Source organism: Lonchura striata, chromosome 1 (assembly GCF_046129695.1).
Source record: "Lonchura striata isolate bLonStr1 chromosome 1, bLonStr1.mat, whole genome shotgun sequence".
Classification (NCBI taxonomy): Eukaryota; Metazoa; Chordata; class Aves; order Passeriformes; family Estrildidae; genus Lonchura; species Lonchura striata.
Genome location: NC_134603.1, coordinates 138,096,078 through 138,110,459, shown reverse-complemented (window position 1 = coordinate 138,110,459; position 14,382 = coordinate 138,096,078). Strand labels below are relative to the sequence as shown.

The following is a 14,382-nucleotide window of genomic DNA, read 5'->3' as shown; positions in this document are numbered from 1 at the left end:
CAGTGAAACACCAGGGCACCAAAATAACACTTACAGTACAACACAAAAAAACAACACTTGCAGACCACACAAAAAAAGTCCATTGAATCATGTTCTGAAAGTGATCAGATTCTCCCAGATTACCTATGTAGGAGGAAAGCCTAAGAATGGTGTTTTCAAAGCCTAAAACACAAGGTGGTGACAGCCAAGGAGGTTGAGCTCATCTCACCTGTTGTGATGATTGGTTTGGGAGAAGCCAAGTTCTCACAAAACTTTTAAAGCAAGCCTCAGACCCATGGGCTGTAGCTGAATCTGCACTGAGAAGCTATAAATAACTAAAGACTTTTAAAAAACTTGTTTATATTGTGGGGCAGGATTGGACACAGCACTGGGAAGAAGAAGTGCTGTGGGAGAATCTATTTATGTTTTTGTTAGTGTGAAATCTGTGAGGAAACTCCTGTGGTATGTCGGTCAATACCACAAAGCTGGGGGGGGGTCTTATTAAAATTCAAGTAACAGACATTTTGAAGCATTTTAAGGATGAGTAGCACTGCCAATTGTCAAACTTACCTAATAGTCTCTATTAAAAGACCCTTCTTTTCTAGTGCTGTAGTGTTTTTGCCAGTCCTAAACTGTCTGGACTGTAATTTTCCATTCCTGCTCTTTACTTTGGACTGGTTTGGTTTTATTTATTTATAAATTTCAGTCAAAGCATCTTCCAAGTATGAGCTTAGAGGAAAACAAGTTGTTTTGTCTGTGCTATGAAAGTGGGCATTCTCCAGAAGTACCTTGTCTTTAGAAGAGAGTTGAAAATTAAATGTTAGGAAAAAACTAGTAAATATCTGACAGCACCTGCAAAAGCTTCAACAATCTGGACAACTACATCCTCACCTGTGTGTCACATGTGTTTTTAAAGAACTTAAATGAGACTTTGAAGCCACCTACCCTTTTAGGAACACCTAAAAGGCTTCGTTTCTGAAATAGACTGGTAAACTCCATAGCAAGTTAATAGTAAGACCAGGTCATTTTCAAAGTTGGGTGGATCTCCAAGTAGTGTATGCAGCATCCCAATTATGGTGAAAATAACCACAATCCCATGTGATGTGTATTCCCACTGTGAGAGTTTTAGTATACTAGAATTGTTATAAGCACTCTCTGCCGCATTTTATCAAACAAGGTACATCAGAGACCCTAGCAGACTGTTTTAGAAAATAACTGTTGCTTTTCAGGCCAGTGATGTTAGTAGATGTGGTCTAGTGGTGCAGTATGTATAAGGGTGAGAGTATAAAGTGATTGAAGTGTTTTGGTGCCTGTCTCTCTCTTCTTTAAATTGATAATATTTTTTAATATGTGTTGTGCAGATTAAATACAAGGAGGAAATTCGACATGCAACAGCTATTTCTGATCCACCTGAACTAAGGAGAGTTAAGGAAAACCAGAAGAATATTAGCAATGTGTGCCCCATTTTCATTTCTTGCACACTTCTCTCTGCTGTTTTAAATGTTATTAATGTGTCTTGGTGAATATATCTGTGGTGTTTGTGCTACTTTCTGTTTGTCCACAAAGACCAATTTAATCAATTAATGGTAAAATGGTAATTCCTCAGCCTACACTTTGATTCATAAGAATGAGTGAAGTATTTTTGTTGAAATAACAATTGTCTGTGTTTGAAATAGAAGAACTGCCAGAGGGTGAGTATTGTGTGGGAAGATGGGATTGATTATTAAAGAATGGTACTTTCCATCCAAATGCAATGTGGTCTTTAGTGATGTCTAGCACACTTGTATATTTCTATTACTTGGAAATCTCTGTTGTAATGTCTTCTGACATGTTTGTAGGTTCAGTACAAAGAGCAGCTCTGCAAAGCTACACCTGTGAGTGTCACCCCTGAGATGGAAAGAGTCAAGAGGAATCAAGAGAATGTCAGCATGGGAAGTTGCTATCCTTTAATACTTTGTATAATTTTTGGGTGTAGAAGATGAATACAAAGTTCTGCTTTCTGAAATAGTGCCTTTACTTTAGTTGGAGGAAAACTACTGTATTGTAATGTGTTCGAATTCAAGTAATGGAATAACTTGAAAATCTCTCAGGAAGCAGTAGTGACAAGTAGCTACAGCTGTGCTCAAACTTCTGCTCTCTTACCTGTCTCCTTCTGGTTCCCCAGTAACCTTCCTGTCAGAATTTAGTATTTAATGGCTGCAATAACCATTTGCAGGGACACAGAAAAGAAGGCAAGGACTGGAGCAAGCTACTGCCTTCCTGATGGAGTTGTACCCTGTTGAAAAGTCCATGAGAGACCAGGCACTCTCCTCACTGAGAGCTGCCATCAGCAGCTGTGGGTTATGGGTCCACAAATAGCTGCAGTGTTTCCCTAGTGTGCATTCACCAAAATAATTTTGAGTCACAATTTTCAAGAATTCTGCCTCTCTAACTCAGCATCTGGATTACTGTTGATATATCTGGCTTTCCTAAAATGCATTCTGTTCAAAAACTGCTTTCCTCTTTTTCAAGCTAGTCTATGTAGTATTTCTTCTCCCACTGTTGTTTACTCTTCACTGATTTTTGTGTTGTGAAGATTTCACTGGGAAAGTTTAAATTCTTTTCAAGTCACTGGAATAGTTTTGAGTGAAGAGTCTTTAACGTCAGCCATTTCTAGAAACATTAATTCTTGAATAGTTCTTTTACCTTCATAAATGTTAATTTGAAAGTCTAATCCATTTAAAAGCTTACCATAGTTTTAGTAAGACATTAATTTTTCAATTGGAATACATTGATGTAGACAGACCAAAATTGTGTTGTGCTGGAAGACAATTGCTTAAGCAATAGCTGCCTTACTGCCACAGTGCACTGCAGAATTATGAGCATAATGTATCTGCACAGTCAACCTTATCACTTAAACCCAAGAGCTTCCTTTTGTGCTGAAGCATTTATTTTGCATAAAAATATAAGAGTTGGTATTAATTTGTTGCCAGGATCTGTTACGAAATATTTACCATATTTGATTTCCCAGCATGTGGTGCTAGATTTAATGTTAGATTGCTTGGTCTGTCAGTGCCATGTCCTGTCCTGATCTGCTTTAGATCCTGATCTAGCTTTGGGTGTGCATTTGGTTAATGCATTGTGTTTGTTTGGTTACAAAGTGATGAAGGGGATATTCCTACAGTACATTTAAATAAATGCATGGTGAAATTAGGCTGTATTCAATTGGCTGTTGTCTGATGTTCTGTACCCTCTGTGTTTAATCACCTTTGAATATATCATGTATAAAATCTAGAACATAGATGGAGACCTTATAGAATTTTTGTGTCTTGACAAATACGTATTTACAGTGGACCTTCCTGAAATTCAGTTTTTCATATGCTCTGCTTGCCTTTACTGCATTATATGTGGCTTAACCCCATTCCAAATATGAGTTATTTCTCTGTAGAGCCAAGGACCTGTCTGGTAAATGCCAAGCTATTGTGTGCATGTGTGGGTATATATCCACAGAAATGCATTAATAAACAGCCTGTATGGAAAAAAAAAAACAACAAAAAACAATGTTATCTTTCAAAAATCAAGTTTTATAAACTTTAATAAACTTCAGATGCATTTTAGCTTTTCAGTTGTTTCCTGGATGACCTTTGAAATAATGCATTTTTATATAAAACAAAGATATATTGCTATATCTGAAATAGTATGAATATATATTTCATTCTATTAAATAATAGGTTCACTACAGAGAGCAGCCTGGCAAAGCTACACCTGTGAGTGTCACTCCTGAGATGGAGAGAGTCAGGAAGAATCAAGATAATATCAGCTCGGCAAGTTGTTTGAATCTTTTTGTCATTCAGGTTTTCAGTCGCTGTAGAAATATAAACGTGGATATGCTTTTCCTTTTACATTTGCTATGTCAAAGAAGTCCAATTACATCATTCACTGATGAGATATTGTTTTTATTTTTTGAGGGCATGGACTGCATATATGTGCAAAAAACATATTCAGGATTGTCTGATTATTTTTGCAAAAAATGTAAGTGGTTGTGTTGATGTCAGTATTTTTCGAGGAGAGAGTCAGTAGAGGTCAGTCATTCTTTGCAGTAAAGAAAACAAGGAAATGAGAATTTAACCTCAGTGCAAATGTTTGGGGGTTTTTTGTGATTTGAAGCATGGAAGCGTCCATTCCATTCTGTGACATGCCACCTCTGTTAGAGCTGAGTAGTTCTAAATAGGTCCCACTGCTAAATACTAAAGAGTAGGGTAGTGTCTATTTATTGGCTTTTATGGTAATAAAATGTAATTGCTACTAAAGTAGTGTAAGAAGCAGGAGACAATTCTATTGAGGAACAAGGAAGAAGTAGAAAAAACCTGATGAAGTAAAGGATAAGACCAGTTATATTGCAGTCTGTCCTCAAGACTGAAACAACATCTGTGGCAAAGTCACTGCAGATGGTAAATAGAAGAGCTTTCATGCAGAATCACTGTGGCAGAAGAGAATTACAAGTCATGAACATTTGAGAACTGAGTGTAGGAGTGAAAAGTAGGTTGGATTTGTCAGGGAATATGTCCAAGGACAAAGGAATGGAATCTGACATTATAACTGCATATATCTTAATCATGTTCTTAAAATGCTCATGAATATTTACCAAAGTCAATTATTTTTGAGGTGTGTAGTTGAAAGTAAGAGGAAAATGTCACAACAGTTCTAGTCTTTAAATTTTTTTTAATTTGTGAAAATTTCATGTGTTTCACCAAGTGACTCAAGTTGTTGCTGTTTTACAGGGATAAAAACTCTATGTTAATGAGAAAGATAAAAATCAACCGATGTTGACTGTAATTATTCTGTCCAGAAAATGCCATATATTGAAAAACATATGTAGCTGAATATATTTTCTAAGAGAATTTACTGTTTAATTAAGAAGGCTTTGAAGAATATGCAGTACCATATATTTTTGTTTCTCATACATTACTTCAAACTTACCTATGAAACACAGACACCAAGATGTATAGTTTCATGGGTGTGCTTTCTTAGCCAATACATAATCTTAAGGAGGGTTAGACAGCTTCAGTACATGGTTTTTCTCATCACAAATGCATGTTGAAATAGATTTGCATAACTTGTAGTTACAAGTATTACAAGTACTTGAGAAGTAGTACTTGAAGTGTGAATACACAGGTAAATCTAAGATATTAAATAACACAGTGCACAGGTTATGGTGCAATGTAGGAGCTAAGAGAGGCCATTGGTAGAAGAATTCAACAAGATAGAAAAAACTATTAGAGTACTCACTTCTGAACCCATAAGTAGGATCAGCTACTTTCACTATTTTAGAATTTTGAGTGGATTTTTTTCTTACTTGTTGCAGTAATTAACTTTATATCTTTACTAGTCTCTAAAATGCCACAAAATAAACTAATTGGGAGAAATGTGATGTAAGAGATTCAGTACTTACTGATGCACAAAACCCAGAGCCCAAATATTTGTTTAGGATACAAAATATTCACATTCTTCCCAGACATGTTGCTTTGTCCTGCTAGTAAAGACTGGCTATTGAATGGGAGTTATAAACCTTGCAAAGGATTAATCCTCTTGTAGGACTTGAATTCCCTGGGCTTCTCAGGTAATCCCAATCCCACAGGCTCTCTGTTTGTTTTAGTAATAAGAAGGTTGTTTATCATTAGCCATGCAAACATGTTTTAAGGATGTTCTAAGTCATGGTGGTGTTTTCTTAGTATTTATCTTATTTTTCAGTTGATCATGAATGATTTCACTTACATCATTCAAACAGTCACAGATTTCAGCTTTTAAATGAATACTTTATTTTGAATAAGTGATTGATGGAATAAATGTGCCTTTTGGCCATACCAATATACAAGCTCATCTGTATCTTCACTGTGAAATAATTTACTGCCACATGAGTGTAAAGAAAGAAGAGAGCTGTTGGGCGCTGTGGTTTGGAAAGGTACTGTTGCACGGTGTGATTCTCACCATCCTTCCTACTGTAAACAAAAAAATTCACCTGTGCTGTTGTTGCTGTTTTGCAGGTGAAGTACAGCAGTGATCAGAGGCAGATGAAAGGTAGACGTAGTGTGCTTCTAGACACACCTGAGCTAAGGCATGTCAAAGAAACACAAAACAACATCTCAATGGTAGGGTACTTTCTTCCTGTGACTAGAGCGTTTTAAGGAATGGCACTTGACTTCCACTGGATTTTGCCTTCCATTAATATAGGTAACTAATGGAACTCTCTCCTCAGGTATGGAAGGAATATTTTCTTCTTACGCCTGTAGAGGGAGTGTTTGCTAACTGCATAGGAGTGTAATGAACATTTTCAAAATACTAATAAACAGTTTTCTAACAGTTAAATGTCTGTTCTTTTGGGGTTTTTTTGTTCTTTTTTTTTTTTTTTTTCTTTATAAATGTACACACATCATTTGAGCATCACAATTTCACTGGATGAGGTGACACACTTCACCTTGTGCCTGTGCATGTTCCTGGTTTCTGCGTGACTTTGGTTCTTGGAATGAATTGTTTTGTGTGCATCAGCTTGTGTGAGAATGTTTGTCAATTTAATTAATGGATGATTAAGTTATTTAGAATGTAAATATGCGTAAGCAGCAGTACTACCTTTACTACTCTTACTAATACTGGGGTTTTGTTCCAACACTTGGTGCTGTAACACTTTCTACTCTAATGTCCTTTTTTCTAATATTTCCTTTTAAAGCAGGCAGTTTAGAATAACTGTTATTCTTTATAAAAACTAATTTTAAAGCCAGCTGACATATGATAAAACAAAAGAGCAAAACATACATTTTGTATGATACTGTGCACGTAGTCAAAATTATCAGGGAATGAAAATGCTTGAGTTCTTTAGAACTACTACTGCTGGAATACTTTTAGTGACAGATATATTTGTCTGCATAAGTAGACAGCTATCTTGTCTTAGAGAAGAAGGGAATGTACTAGATTACCTCCTGAGGGAATGTCTGTTTTGTGTCCTCTGTGATAGTAAGATGATGCTTTGCTGCTTAAGCTAGTGCATAATTCAGTGTCAATGGAAAAGAAATGCAAAATTGATAATAAAATATCAGAAAAACTAGTTAGGGTGATAGAAAATACTTGGATGGCCATCCAGCATATCTCATGTGTATAACAATTCTGTTATGGTGCAAAGTCAAAGTATGTAAGTGCCTCATAAACCAAAGATCTGTGCATTCCTGCACAGAATAACCATTTGCTGTCAGTTGCAACCTGGGTAAAAATGTAATTATCCTTGTTTTCCTAGGTAAAATATCATGAAGATTTTGAGAAGACAAAGGGCAGAGGCTTCACCCCAGTGGTAGATGATCCTATAACAGAGCGTGTACGAAAAAACACCCAAATTGTCAGTGATGCAGCATATAAAGGTGTGCATCCACATATTGTTGAAATGGATAGAAGACCTGGAATAATTGTTGGTAAGCTGTTAAATATTGTTGTCATTGAAGGCATGGTGGGGAAGATAAAAACCCCTGTTTGTGCTCTTCAGATTCTATTTTCTCTCTTTTTTCACCATGAAACTTATGGTTGAACTACAGGTTCCATCTCAGCTTCTAGACAAGTCATAATGGGAATGAATGGGAGATATATTTTCATTTGCTCTATAATTAAAAAAAAATATGGCTAGCTGTTACTTTAAACTTGAATTTTGACTCTAAAAGGAATGTCAGAATATCTACAATCTTAATTTTACACAGAAAAAAGATGGTTAAAACTGATCTGCAAGCTATCAACGTTTAAATTTTGCAGGCCAGTTTGAAATTTCCCATTCTGTGAGTCAGTAATTTCTTCAGAATTGCATATATCTATTTACCTTGTGTTTCACAATTTCACTCAGCTTTGTAAATATCTCAGGCTGTAATTCATTACTAACTCTGGTAAATCAACTACCAATGTTGAGAAGTGATGTTCTGAAAGATGGTCCCAGATAAGGATGTGTGTTCAAGGGATAGAATATAGATTAAATTTATATGTAAAGACAAGGTGTTGCATAAAGGTATTATTTGGCATAACCACAATGAACTCTTTTTAAAAATTGAAATGGATATTCGAAATTGCTGAAAAGTCAGCAAGTCTGCTATGGCAAAGGAAACAGGAATATTTTTTTTCTTCTTGTTTCCTTTTTGTTTTGGTGTGTCCCATTTCTGTTTTTCTGTGCTTTGCAGCCATGTAGATCCCAGAGGATCTGCATACAAAAAAACCGTACTGAGATAGCACTCTAAAATTCTTCATATATAGTGATAACAGTGAGGCTTTAAGTTTGCATCTCAAAATCCAGAGAAATTGCAGGTGAAATGGACTGACTTGGTCACATAGGCCATCCTCCTGCCTAAAGCAAGGTTAACTATGTTTTTCCTGCCCTATGATTTTTCAGTCTGTTCCTTAAAGTCCCCAAGTAAGTCTCCCCCACATTATGAAGTATATTTCCTTCCTTTTTTGTTGCCATCCTTTATGTGTCTGTAGCTATGGTAGCCTTATATGAGAAGAGGTTTCCCAAAAGTGTGTGCTGAGAGAGCTCTGCCTGGGGCAGGTGCTGATGGTCTTCCATCACTGCTCACTTTCACAGTTGTGGTGCAGCCAAAGAAAAAGAAAAAGGCTTCTGTAAAATTGCCGTGTGACATTCAGTTTGTGATTTGCTCTTTAGTGTATTCTACGAGCCTCCTGCTCTCTGCTGCATTGCATGTGTGCTGTAGCCCTGTGTAAGAGCCACGTGTGCAATCCCAAGTTCAGCAGCTGAAGCCTTGCTAGCACAAGCAGATTGGAATGAAGAACATTCCTGAGATAGATTCTTGACCTGTAAGAACTGAAATACGTAGTATTATTTATCACATAAAAATACTCCAGTATCAAAACGCAGAAATTCTTATTTTCCCATGCCTGCCAAAATTGTACAACTGTTTAAAGGAAAAAGGCCATGACTATTTCAGCTAACACTTTTTTGGAATTTAATTGCAATTATAATATCTACTTGTTTAAAAAGAAGTAGTGAGCTCCCTGCTCGTGAAATGTCCTTGGCAGCTCACAAAAAATCTGCAAACTGAAAAATGTACTTAGGACTCTCGTGAGTATTTTTTGTAGCTGTAAATTGTTCAGCCAGTTAGAAAAAGTGTGTCAGAATCCCTCTTGTTGATTTTTAATGTATTATTGGTGAAGCTAGAGCTACTTTTTCAAATGCCTGGCTACTAAAATTAATGACACTGCTCTGGCAAATAGACACTAGTTTTAATCCTATTCTAAACCCATCAAGATAAATTGATGTTGGTGAGCTCTGGTACTGTTGCTAAAGAGAAACCACAATTCTCCCATGAATATAAGGATATTTTTCCTTGGCAAAAGTTACCAGGGAATTAAAATTGATTTGTGTTATATATTGCCAAGATTCTGATTCTATGCATGTTATTTCAGATCAGAGAGATGAATAAAAGCAATACAAATCAATGACTGTTGCACAGGTGCTGCCATGAAGCCATACTTATATTTTCACTTACTAAGGCATGATCAAACAGGACAAGTTGCGCATTCACCAATTCCCTTCTCATGCCTATCAGTGCTTTATGTAGGTGCATAATTTATCTCCATTAGGAATAACACATAGTTTATCAAAAGATTTTGCATTGGCTTTAATTTATCTTGGCAGGAAGGAGTTAGCACTACGCCTCACCTTATGGGAGTTGTGGTAGATAATGTGTAATGTTCATACATTGAATGTATTCTAAAGCCATGGGATTTATTTTGTTAGCTCTGTCTGTTCTTTCCATTGCAACTAGGCTATTAATAATTTGAAACAAGAAGTATTTGGGTCCTCACAGTCCTACTTTACCTACAACCTATTGCTTAGCTTGGTACCTCTCAAACCAGCAAAAGAACAAATCTGGGAAGACAGATTTTTCCTACTTCCAATATATGGAGTAAGTCTTGCAGCCAGGTCTGCCCAAGAAGCTACAGTAAAAATGTGTGATCTGGTAGATTTGTGCTTTGACTGATTATAATTTACATCAAGCTTTTAATTGAAACTGGTTTGAAGAGATTAAAATATTTATTAATTTTAGACATCATAGAATCATTTAGATTGGCAAAGACCATTAGGACCATCAAATGTTACCATTAACCCAGGTCTGTCAAGCCCACCACAAAACCATGTCCTCAAGCATCGTGTCAACACATACTTTAAATATCTCCATCAATGGTAACTCGGCCACTTCCTTGGGCAGCCTGTTCCAGTGCTTGACAACCCTTTCAGTGAATAATCTTTTCCTAATATCCAGTATATAAGCCTCCCCTGGCACACCTGGGGCCATTTTCTCACATCCTGTCACTTGTTACGTGGGAGAAGAGACCTATTCCCACGTCACTACAACCTTCTTTCAGGCAGTTGTAGAAAATGACAAGGTTGCCCTGAGCCTCTTTTTCTCCAGGCTAAACACCCTCATCTGCTTCAGCTTCTTCTCACCAGATTTGTGCTCTAGATGCTTCCCCAGCTCCATTTCCCTTCTCTGGATTCTCTTCAGCACCTCAGTGTCTTTTTGGAATTGGGGCCCAGAACTGAACCCAGGATTTAAGGTGTGGCCTCAGCAGTCCTGAGTAGAGGGTTATGGTCACTGCCCTGGTGCTGCTGGCCACACTGTTGCTGATCCAGGCCAGGATGCCATTGGCCTCTTGGTCCCGTGGGCACACATTGGCACAGTTCAAGAGTGGATGTAATTTTATCCTATGGTAGATGTGTACAATGCAGATTTCTACAGCTGAATTTGTCACCTTAGTTTTTTTTTTTTTTTAAATATTAATTAAGAAAGATAGATACTTTTGAGTTTAAATGAATTAAGCAATTAGTAGAAATATATTTTGGATGAGCTATGGCCCTGATTCTCTTATGCTGACATGATCTGTGCTGTATTCAAAGGAGAGTCTCTAGTGTCTGTCAGCTGTGGAGCTGTGTGCTGCTGACTGTCACCTATAGGGATATACACTGCACCATCTCCATGCAAAAGGGTGCTGCTGGTGAACTGGGGAAATAATCTTATGCCTCTGGTGATTTTGGTTCTGCTCCTGGAAGAGACCTCTTATATGTTTATTTAGACTTAAGAGCATACTAAGGTCATGTTTAGAATATGCGGAAAAATTATGAGCAAAAGTCTCCTTTAATGTTAGTGCTTAAAATTAATACACTAGGTTCTTTTAAGCAGGAAATTGAGCTTTCTGATCTCTTCAGGTGAATATCTAGGTATTTTGGTTAATTTCTAGATGAAGGCAATTGATTGCTGATTGTTAAAGCTCATTCCTTTCATGCTTTTACTTCCTTTGTTGTTTGTCTGTCTTATACTTTCTGTGCTTTGGAAAAAGATCTTAAAGTTTGGCGCACAGATCCCGGCTCCATCTTCGACATTGATCCTCTGGAGGACAATATTCAGTCTAGGAGTCTGCATATGCTTTCTGGTATTGCTTATATCCTGACTTTTCCCCAATTCAGCTTTTCATGTTTATGAAACTAAGCTGATACTGTAAATTTTCAGGTCAATATGCCAGCCATATGTTTTATAAGCATACTTGCATATATATTTATAACTATTGTAGTTTAAAAGCAGTATTTTATAGGAACTTCAGCCATAATCACATGTGGAAATAAGAAATAGTGAAAGAAATATTTTCTTAAACAAGTTATTCATGCCACTTACAAGTAGCCATTTAAAAAGCATTGACCTACTTTGTCCTTGCTATAAGTAGAATTTTCAAATAGTTGGACCTTGTAAAATTTCAGAGTTATATAAAGTGGCCTATTTACAAAATTGATTTCTTTTCCGTGCACATTTTGCCTATATGGCACATAATATTATGCTTTGTTCAATTATTTGCAGCTCCAAGGTGTACATAATTTTAGGATACATTGCTTTCTTTAGGAAAAGAAGAGAAAGCAACGTAATAACAGGGAGCGGGTTTTGGCTTTACAAGTTTATTGATGCTTTCCCTGCATAGTAGTGTTTATTTTGAATGTTTCATTTTTCACATGCATTTCCTTTGCTACTTTGAAACTTTTAAATTTTCTTTTGAACAACATACAACTGTATTTCCACATGCTGGGATAAAGGAATAATTTGATTTTCCACTGGAAATTTTTGTATTCTTCATCCTTATCCCGTTTCTTTCTGGTATCTCAATACCACCTTCCATTTCTTCTATTCTTTTAAAGCAAAGAAAAAGCTTTAGTTGTATTAGATTTTGAAGCAAGGTTTGGAACCAATGATGCTCAAAATGGAAACAAAATTGCAAAGAATTGACTTTTCTCTAATTTTACAGCCATCAGTGTATGAATAGCAATGTTAGCAGTGGTGGGGTTTATGTTGTTGCTTGTGTTTGCACTTCCATAATCTATTTACTGTGATATTCTTTATTTCTTTCTACCTTTGTAGAAAGAGCAAGCCGTTACAGTAAGCAGTATTTACATTCTACCAGTCTGGGGGATTATAAATCAGATGGCTCTGACACGAACCCTACCTTTTCTTACTGCAGTGAGATAACAAGGCCATCTGATGAAGGAGGTACCCTTTATTCCCACCTTTTTTCACTAACACCACTGTTGCAGTGTGTTGAGACTTCACAGGCCTGTATTAACTCCACATCCTTGTGTAGTCACAAGTAGAAACTTTGTAAGCTGTTGCCTGCTTGACAAAGGAAGTAAAGCAGAACTGTGCAGTTTCTGCGTGCCATACCATTCTATTGTGAATTCTCTTTCACAGTTTTGGTAATGCTGTTGGCTCCAAAGCCCTGTTAACTCCTATTTACAGTGCTTTAAAGAAAGTGTGTTGTGGTTTTGCAAAATGTACATGAATCTGCTTTTTTCTTTTTTTTTTTTTTTTCCTTTTTTTTTTTTTTTTCCCCTCTCAAATGACACAATGTAACTGAATGAAATACATCTTTAACCTGAAAAAAGCATATTTACCTTGGGCTTTTCAATGGGTAAATCAAGTATATCATAGTATTTTAGTGACTAAAGTACTATTTCCCATATTCAAATATGCAGGTTTTTTGTGGCTCTCTGTTTTGATGTTTAAAAAAAATCCAAGGAATTTTATTGTGTTCTCTCTTTCTCACATAACTAAATTTTCTCATCCTGTCAGTGACTTGAGGACCAAGGTTAACATTCAGCTGGGCAGTTTATGTAGTCTGTTATGGTTTAACATGGATTAACATTAGAATACTTTGACAAATCTGCATTCTCGGGTACAAACCCACATTGTGTACCTGTTTGATGCTGTTGATTAGAAGAAAATTTAGGAAAATAATGAATAAGGGTCTAGTCATCCTAGTGGTGTTACAGTATGCACTAGAGTTGACTGATGAATTGAAAATATTCTGAATCATTGTATTCTAAATAGATAGTTCTAAAATAGTGATTTCAGCTTCTCAGTGCATTGGAAAGATTATACAAAGGGTTACTTTTTTTTGTCTTGTAAGAAACCAATTAGTTGCTTACACAACATCAAATTACCCATGCTTTTAGAAGACTTTAAGGCATCTTAATTGTAGACTGCACTTGTTAATGTTTGCCCATTCACTGGAGTAATACTTTACTGTGGTGGTTGGTGCTTATGGAAACTACCTTTTTATGGGTGCTGTGTAAATGCAATCAAGGAGCTCTGATTAAGAATGGGTGAAGGAGAAGGTGTTCAGACTGAAGTGCTAACTCTGAACAAAGAAAGAAACACATATCTTTGACAGAAATGTACTGCCTTTTATCATATCTGGCTATCTTTATTTGGTATTTTAACTATATTCTCAATTCTTTTAATAAATGATAGCAATTATGCACATTTGTGTTGTTTTTGTATTCTGATGGTGCAAAGTGGTCTTCACAGTCCAGTGCACATTGTTTGTCTATAGCTGTTCAGATCTTTTCTTTGGAAGTATAACAAGCCATTTCAACATTGCTTTGTCAGCTTGATTTGATTTTTAACAGATATTTTTTATTACTTGAGAATGGAAATGGGCTTTATTTTCCTGGTTGTTCTGGCACTAGTAAACTTGCTTTTTGTGGCTCTATTTGAATCTATTGTTGTGGTGATGTCTTGAATATATCCTTCCCAAGATCAACATATTTTAGCAAGAGATTGTTTCCATTTTAACCCAGCTGACCAGCCAGGATTTGAGCACTTGTAGACAGCTCCCATTGCAGGGAAGAAATAAGTGCCACAGCTAAGTAACTGAACATAATCCTAATGATTTACAAGAAAATGCCGTTTCTGTGAAAACACTTAAAGAGAGCTAGCAGAAGATAGCATCTTTGGCCAAAAATGCTAATCTTTTTCATCCCATTCAAATGGTTATTTTGCACATAGCCGCAAGACAAGTTTGCCCATGACCTTTGTACAATGTTTCATATACCATAAATGG

The 14,382-nt window shown here is 36.4% G+C and overlaps 1 protein-coding gene across 9 annotated transcripts in view; it reads left to right on the top strand.

Moving 5' to 3' along the window:
- The window catches only part of NEBL (nebulette), a 258,063-nt gene that overhangs the window by 217,901 nt on the left and 25,780 nt on the right, over positions 1–14,382 (top strand). For 5 of the 9 annotated variants that reach the window (XR_013341177.1, XM_077788453.1, XM_077788445.1 and 2 more), the window contains 4 exons: positions 1,341–1,433; positions 1,818–1,911; positions 3,691–3,782; positions 7,244–7,415. Coding sequence is in view for 8 of the 9 variants with exons in the window: in XM_077788453.1 (XP_077644579.1) it covers positions 1,341–1,433; positions 1,818–1,911; positions 3,691–3,782; positions 7,244–7,415 (451 nt within the window). In the remaining variant the exon portion in view is untranslated. Of the gene's footprint in view, positions 1–1,340; positions 1,434–1,817; positions 1,912–3,690; positions 3,783–6,002; positions 6,108–7,243; positions 7,416–11,337; positions 11,431–12,401; positions 12,531–14,382 lie in introns of all 9 variants that reach the window. The other 4 variants (XM_021530375.3, XM_077788457.1, XM_077788461.1 and 1 more) reach the window with 3 other exon arrangements.